The sequence below is a fragment of the Tribolium castaneum genome, chromosome 8 (genome assembly GCF_031307605.1).
Source record: "Tribolium castaneum strain GA2 chromosome 8, icTriCast1.1, whole genome shotgun sequence".
In the NCBI taxonomy this organism is placed as follows: Eukaryota; Metazoa; Arthropoda; class Insecta; order Coleoptera; family Tenebrionidae; genus Tribolium; species Tribolium castaneum.
The window spans coordinates 4,363,324-4,372,239 of NC_087401.1; the positions used below are offsets into that span (position 1 = coordinate 4,363,324).

General features: G+C 33.6%; 1 protein-coding gene across 1 annotated transcript; it reads right to left on the minus strand.

Annotated features, from left to right (window-relative positions):
• Positions 1-4,522: 4,522 nt before the first annotated feature.
• LOC107398499 (uncharacterized protein K02A2.6) lies at positions 4,523-8,587 on the minus strand. Its single transcript, XM_015982731.2, has one exon. The coding sequence runs from the start codon at positions 8,585-8,587 to the stop codon at positions 4,523-4,525; it is 4,065 nt and encodes a 1,354-aa protein (XP_015838217.1).
• Between the last annotated feature and the right edge of the window lie 329 nt (positions 8,588-8,916).

The following is an 8,916-nucleotide window of genomic DNA, read 5'->3' on the forward strand; positions in this document are numbered from 1 at the left end:
TCGCTTATGGTTGGTCCTACAAGAAAAATGCAAATAACTATTTTGTAGGAAATGTTATCAGCTTTAATTTTGAAAGAAAGATAAAAATTGATAGGAGTAACTGTTTTCGAGAAATAAGCAAAAAACCAAAGTAAAAACTGTTACCGTTTCAGAACAAAAATGTAATTCAGTTTTCAATGTTTGAGACAAAGACGAAAATGCAGCATTTAAAATCGACTCTGAAGACTTCAGTGACTTATATGTCACCCCCTATTTTTTCTAATAAAGTATTGGACCTAATAAATTAAGTGTATTTTAAATCACAAGACATTTTCTGTTAAAGCACTTCTTTTTTAAATATTAATTATTTTCAATCTTATATCTCGCTTATGGTTAGTCCTACATAAAAAATGCAAATAATTATTTTGTAGGAAATTTTATCAGCTTAAATTCTAGTAAAAAAATAAAAATTGATAGGAGTAACTGTTTTCGAGATATGAGCAAGAAACCAAAACACTGTTACCTTAATTAAGCGTTTGCATATAAGCAAATTTAGTACTATTAGTATTATTATTATTAATGTTATTGTTATTAATATGACGACTAAAGACAACTTTGAAACCTTTAGTGACTTTTATGTCTTCTTCTTTTTCCTCTACTAAAGTGTTAGACACAATTAAATTAGTTTAATTTCAGTTTTTCAAACATTTTATTTTAAAGCAAATTTTTGTTAAATATTATTTATATCCAACTCTATAACTCGCTTATGGTTGGTCCTACAAGAAAAATGCAAATAACTATTTTGTAGGAAATTTTATCAGCTTGAATTTTAGTAAAAAGATAAAAATTGATAGGAGTAACTGTTTTCGAGATATAAGCAAGAAACCAAAACACTGTTACCTTAATTAAGCGTTTGCATATAAGCAAATTTAGTACTATTAGTATTATTATTATTAATGTTATTGTTATTAATATGACAACTAAAGACAACTCTGAAACCTTTAATGACTTTTATGTCTTTTCCTTTTTTCTCTACTAAAGTGTTAGACACAGTTAAATTAGTTTAATTTCAGTTTTTCAAACATTTTATTTTAAAGCAAATTTTTGTTAAATATTATTTATATCCAACTCTATAACTCGCTTATGGTTGGTCCTACAAGAAAAATGCAAATAACTATTTTGTAGAATATTTTATCAGCTTTAATTTTGAAAGAAAGACAAAAATTCATAGGAGTAACTGTTTTCGAGATATAAGCAAGAAACCAAAAAACTGTTACCTTAATAAAGCGCTTGCATATAAGCAGATTTAGTACTATTAGTATTATTATTATTAATGTTATTGTTATTAATATGATGACTAAAAACGATTCTGAAGACTTTGGTGACTTTTATGTCTTTTTCTTTTTTCTCTACTAAAGTGTTAGACACAATTAATTTAGTTTAATTTCAGTATTTCAAACATTTTATTTTTAAGCAAGTTTTTGTTAAATATTATTTATATCCAACTTTATAACTCGCTTATGGTTGGTCCTACAAGAAAAATGCAAATAACTATTTTGTAGGAAATGTTATCAGCTTTAATTTTGAAAAAAAGATAAAAATTGATAGGAGTAACTGTTTTCGAGATATAAGCAAAAAACCCAAGTTAAAACTGTTACCGTTTCAGAACAAAAATGTAATTCAGTTTTCAATGTTTGAGACGAAGACGAAAATGCAGCATTTAAAATCGACTCTGAAGACTTCAGTGACTTATATGTCACCCCCTTTTTTTTTAATAAAGTATTGGACCAAATAAATTAAGTGTATTTTAAATCACAAGACATTTTCTGTTAAAGCACTTCTTTTTTAAATATTAATTATTTTCAATCTTATATCTCGCTTATGGTTAGTCCTACATAAAAAATGCAAATAACTATTTTGTAGGAAATTTTATCAGCTTAAATTTTAGTAAAAAAATAAAAATTGATAGGAGTAACTGTTTTCGAGATATGAGCAAGAAACCAAAACACTGTTACCTTAATTAAGCGTTTGCATATAAGCAAATTTAGTACTATTAGTATTATTATTATTAATGTTATTGTTATTAATATGACGATTAAAGACAACTTTGAAACCTTTAGTGACTTTTATGTCTTCTTCTTTTTCCTCTACTAAAGTGTTAGACACAATTAAATTAGTTTAATTTCAGTTTTTCAAACATTTTATTTTAAAGCAAATTTTTGTTAAATATTATTTATATCCAACTCTATAACTCGCTTATGGTTGGTCCTACAAGAAAAATGCAAATAACTATTTTGTAGGAAATTTTATCAGCTTTAATTTTGACAGAAAGAAAAAAATTGATAGGAGTAACTGTTTTCGAGATATAAGCAAAAAACCAATAAGAAAACTGTGACTGTTACTGAACAAAAATGTAATTCAGTTTTCAATGTTTGAGACGAAGACGAAACTGCAGCATTTAAAAACGACTCTGAAGACTTCAGTAACTTTTATGTCACTTCCTTTTTCTTCTAATAAAGTATTGGACCCAATAAATTAAGTGTATTTTAAATCACAAGACATTTTCTGTTAAAGCACTTTTTTTTTAAATATTAATTATTTTCAATCATATATCTCGCTTATGGTTAGTCCTACATGAAAAATGCAAATAACTATTTTGTAGGAAATTTTATCAGCTTGAATTTTAGTAAAAAGATAAAAATTGATAGGAGTAACTGTTTTCGAGATATAAGCAAGTAACCAATACACTGTTACCTTAATTAAGCGTTTGCATATAAGCAAATTTAGTACTATTAGTATTATTATTATTAATGTTATTGTTATTAATATGACAACTAAAGACAACTTTGAAACCTTTAGTGACTTTTATGTCTTTTCGTTTTTCCTCTACTAAAGTGTTAGACACAATTAAATTAGTTTAATTTCAGTTTTTCAAACATTTTATTTTAAAGCAAATTTTTGTTAAATATTATTTATATCCAACTCTATAACTCGCTTATGGTTGGTCCTACAAGAAAAATGCAAATAACTATTTTGTAGGAAATTTTATCAACTTTAATTTTGAAAAAAAGACAAAAATTCATAGGAGTAACTGTTTTCGAGATATAAGCAAGAAACCAAAAAACTGTTACCTTAATAAAGCGCTTGCATATAAGCAGATTTAGTACTATTAGTATTATTATTATTAATGTTATTGTTATTAATATAACGACTAAAAACGATTCTAAAGACTTTGGTGACTTTTATGTCTTTTTATGTTTTCTCTACTAAAGTGTTAGACACAATTAATTTAGTTTAATTTCAGTATTTCAAACATTTTATTTTTAAGCAAATTTTTGTTAAATATTATTTATATCCAACTCTATAACTCGCTTATGGTTGGTCCTACAAGAAAAATGCAAATAACTATTTTGTAGGAAATTTTATCAACTTTAATTTTGAAAAAAAGACAAAAATTCATAGGAGTAACTGTTTTCGAGATATAAGCAAGAAACCAAAAAACTGTTACCTTAATAAAGCGCTTGCATATAAGCAGATTTAGTACTATTAGTATTATTATTATTAATGTTATTGTTATTAATATGACGACTAAAAACGATTCTGAAGACTTTTGGTGACTTTTATGTCTTTTTCTTTTTTCTCTACTAAAGTGTTAGACACAATTAATTTAGTTTAATTTCAGTATTTCAAACATTTTATTTTTAAGCAAGTTTTTGTTAAATATTATTTATATCCAACTTTATAACTCGCTTATGGTTGGTCCTACAAGAAAAATGCAAATAACTATTTTGTAGGAAATGTTATCAGCTTTAATTTTGAAAGAAAGATAAAAATTGATAGGAGTAACTGTTTTCGAGATATAAGCGAAAAACCAAAGTAAAAACTGTTACCGTTTCAGAACAAAAATGTAATTCAGTTTTCAATGTTTGAGACGAAGACGAAAATGCAGCATTTAAAATCGACTCTGAAGACTTCAGTGACTTATATGTCACCCCCTTTTTTTTTTAATAAAGTATTGGACCTAATAAATTAAGTGTATTTTAAATCACAAGACATTTTCTGTTAAAGCACTTCTTTTTTAAATATTAATTATTTTCAATCTTATATCTCGCTTATGGTTAGTCCTACATAAAAAATGCAAATAACTATTTTGTAGGAAATTTTGTCAGCTTGAATTTTAGTAAAAAGATAAAAATTGATAGGAGTAACTGTTTTCGAGATATGAGCAAGAAACCAAAACACGGTTACCTTAATTAAGCGTTTGCATATAAGCAAATTTAGTACTATTAGTATTATTATTGTTAGGTTAGTTGTAAATAGACCATTCAACCTTATAACTGTTTATTGACTAATATCCCGGAGCATTGAGGGTGCGTCCAGGCCCCTTCTGCGACATAACCTAACTAACTCACTCTGCCAAAAAAACCCCCCTCCAACTCCCGTGTCGCCCACGTGAGAGTTGCCAACCTAACATCCCCCCTTTTAAATACAAAACTAAGCTAAATATGAAACTAACTACCTGAGGTATCAAAATATACATATTTCAATAACAATAATAATCTTGGTATCTTTTGGGTCTTCTGATTGGTCTTTTCTTTGGTTCCTCTGATTCGTCTGGTTGTTCTGGGTCATGTTCGGGTTCATTATTTCTGTCTGGTAAGGGCTGAAGATGTCTTCGATTTCGTCTGACGCAACCGCCGTCAGTCTCGATCAAATATGACCTTGGTTCTTCACATCTGCGTTGTACTTCTCCCTCCTTTTGCATATTTATGATCCATACGCGATCACCTTCTTTTAGATTTTTCTCTTCTTTTGTTACTCGGTGTCGTTTGTCGTAGTTGGACTTCTGTTCTGCTTGATTGTTGATTAACGTTTGTCTGACAGTGTCATGGTCGATAGTTGCAGGTTTTAACCCTGAAGGTAACCTTGGCAGTCTGTCTCGAAGGTTTCTGCCAAAGAGCAGTTGGGCAGGTGACAATCCACATTTAGTAGGTGTATTGCGGTAGGTAAGAAGTGCAAGATATGGATCTTCATTTTTCCTCAATATCGTTTTGAGCAGCTTCACAGCACTTTCGGCTTGTCCATTTGACTGTTGGTAATGGGGACTACTGGTAATTAACTTAAATCCATATTTTCTGCTGAAAGTTCTGTATTCGTGACAATCAAATTGTTTGCCATTGTCGGAGCGGACAACTTCGGGTATACCATGTCTAGCAAACATTTCTTTGAAGGTCTCGATAACAACTTTGGCTTTGGTGGTGCGAAGTTTTCTGATTTCAGGATACTTGGAATAATAGTCCTGTACCACTAAGTAAGTTGACTCATGATATTCTGCGAGGTCGGCACCAATTGTTTGCCACGGTCTAGATGGAACTTCGGATGGTAACATGGGATCTACCGTTGGTCTGCGTAGTTTGATGCAAATTTCACATTTCCCGACGACTTCTTTAAGCTCTCTTGTGATACCTGGCCACCACACAGTAGCTTTGGCCCGGTCCAAACATTTATTAATACCGAAGTGTCCGTCATGGAGCACATAGAGGCACTTCTTCTGAAGAGGACCAGGAATGACGACTCGGTCTTTGTAGCAAACAATGTCATGAGCGATGCTTAAGTCTTGTTGATGAGAGAAGAATTTACTGACTAACGGGTCGCTTTTGTGTTTCTGTGGCCAACCATTTTTGACGTATTCTTTGAGTTTGCTGTACGTTGGGTCCTTGTTTTGGTAAGACTTGATTTCTTCCGTTGAACAAATTTCTGTAACGACCTCACGCATCACGAAATTGATGTAGAGATTTTGAATGTCTTCTAGAAGTGGGTCTTGGTGTCGAATTCTGCCTTGGATTGGTGCTCTGGATAATGCATCGGGAACGAAAAACGTTTTACCTGGAACGTATTCTATAGTATAGTTAAATTTCAATAACCGCATGCGAAATCTTTGTAGCCTGTTGGATAGTTTGTTGAGCTCTTTGGTGGCCAAAATTACTGTTAACGGTTTATGGTCGGTATGAATTTCAAAATGAGCGCCCAGTAAGAAATTTTCGAGTCTTTCACACGCCCATGTAATGGCGAGAGCTTCCTTTTCAATTTGAGCATAGGCTTGCTCGCATGGTTCGAGGGTACGCGAACAAAAATAAGTAGGTTTCCAATTTCCGTCACTTTGTAACTGTTCTAAAACGGCACCTAAACCAAAAGACGATGCGTCTGCCGACACTCGCGATTTTTTGTCCGTGCTAAACTTGGCTAACACGCGCGATGATGCGATTTCACTTTTAAGTTTTTCAAAATCCGCTTGATGTTTATCTGTCCATACAAACTGTTTATCCTTGTGCAGTAGTTCACGTAATGATTGGGTTTTTTTCGAAGTATTAACGATAAATTTTGAGACATAGTTAACCATGCCGAGGAAAGTTCTAACTTCGGTTACCGACGATGGCGCGGGATAATTATTAATGGCTTCAACGCTTTTGGGATCGGCTTGAACACCATTTTCGGATATTAAGTATCCTAAATATAAGGTCTTGTTCGTTTTAAATTCACATTTGGATTTGTTTAAAGTCAAGCCGTGATCCGATAAGAGTGTTAACACTTTGTTCACGTTTGTGTCATGGTCAGCTTCGTTGCGGCCTGTGATGAGGATGTCATCAGCATGAACATGGACGTGTTCCATTTTTAATTTGCCGATTACGCCGCTGATGGTTTTTTGGAAAACTTCTGGTGCTGAGGTGATCCCAAATGGAATGCGTTTGTAGACATACCTGCCAAATGGTGTGAGAAAACAGGTATATTTGCGCGATTGCGGTGAAAGTTTAAGCTGCCAAAAGCCACTGGAAAAGTCTAACTTGGTAAACCACTTCGCGTCTTTCAGTTTCGAAATTGTCTCATCGACCGACGGTAATTGGTACAGTTCGCGATTAACGCACTTGTTTAGCTCGGTGTAGTCTGAACACACGCGAATTTTTCCGTTCTTTTTCGCTGCAATAACCATAGGTGCACACCACTCAGTAGGTTCATTAATGGCTTCTATAACGTCTTCGCGAATCATCTTGTCCAGCTCCTTTTTTACTACATCCATCATGGGGAGTGGAATTCTTCTAGGCGTGTTTAAGGTCCAAGGTTGTGCGTCTGATTTTACTTCAATTGTGTACTCAAAATTCTTAAGAGTTCCCAAGCCTTTGAACACCTCTGGATATTTCACCATCATCTTATGTTGGAATTTTTCATCAGCTTTTCTGCTAGTTACATGTCTAATAACACTGTCACTCGCAACGAGTTCTTTGCCAGTCCATTTGATCATGTCTAGTTTTTGTAAGGCTGGTCTTCCCAGTAAGTTATCTGGTGTATCAACGACGAAACATCTAACATTTTCTATCTTATTTTCCCATTTAAGAGGAACTACTATCTCTCCCTTTATTTCCAATTTTCTCTGGTTTCCTTTTCCGGGTCCCAACAGTGTTGTTTTTGTTCTTTGTAACTTTACTTTCCCCTGAAGTTTATCTTTGAATTCTTTGCTAGATATTATGGTTTCATCGGCTCCGGTATCTATTTTGAATACAATGTTTGTATTAAAAATTTCCGCTACCGCTTCCCAAGGTTTGTCCAACTTTACTCGATTAATATTGATAATCTCCCTACAATCATAGCTCGAATCATAGCTATCATCAGTATCATCTGATATTGAGGTTTCAGATTCCACTGCGTTTACGTTCTTTGTTTTACATCTGGATGCAAAATGGCCTTTAAAGTTACATTTATGGCACGTTTGTCCATTGGCTGGGCATTCCATCCTGTTGTGTGTGTTCGAATTTCCACACCTTATACAACCTTTAAATTTATGTTCACTTTGTTGCTTTCCATCTTTGCTCCTGCGCTGTTTTCCTTCATATTTCACGGATTTATGGTTAAATTTCTTGGCTTTGTCTCTAGCTACTCTGTTTACCGTTTCCTCTCTCACTCTTAGTTCTCTGTTTTCGGTTCTAATCCTCTCCACTTGAGTTATTTTGTCAATTGCTGTTTTAAGTGTCAATTTGTCATTCATTTGTAGATTTTCCGACAATTTTTCATCACGAATTCCAACAACTAATCGATCTCTTATGAGTTCCTCCTCCAAATCTCTGTAATTGCATGTTTTGGCCAAGCTTATGACGTCAGCGATGTACGTTTGGGCGTCCTCACCTTCCCTTTGGTCACGTCTGTTAAACTTAGCTCGTGCGTAGATTGTATTAGGAGTGTCTTTGAACTCGTTATCAAAGAATTCTTTCAGCGCTTTGTAACTAGGAAAATCGGTTTCCTGTTTCTGCTTAGCCTCCATAAACTTTGTAACTTTCGCCCCCATATGCAACAATAAACTATTAATTTGCTCTGCTTGTGTGCTTTTGTCTAGTTTTGTTGCTGTTCTAAAACGTTCATAATGTGTAATCCACACTTGCCAATCTTCTTTTTCGAATGAAAATTTCTCCGGAATCGGAATGGAGTTGCTGAAGACGATGCTACTCGTTGGAGCCTGCTTTGACGGTGTGTCACTCGCCTGAACCCGGGCCTGTGCTTGTGCCATGAGATCCGCATATTTTTGCTCCAACTCGGCCACTTGTGCCTGAAGTGCATCCATCGTGATAGTTGTGGTGGTTTTTACACTCACAATTTGTAACACGAGCGGGATTCGGATTTTAAAACACTGACACCATGTTAGGTTAGTTGTAAATAGACCATTCAACCTTATAACTGTTTATTGACTAATATCCCGGAGCATTGAGGGTGCGTCCAGGCCCCTTCTGCGACATAACCTAACTAACTCACTCTGCCAAAAAAACCCCCCTCCAACTCCCGTGTCGCCCACGTGAGAGTTGCCAACCTAACAATTATTATTAATGTTATTGTTATTAAAATGACGATTAAAGACAACTTTGAAACCTTTAGTGACTTTTATGTCTTCTTCTT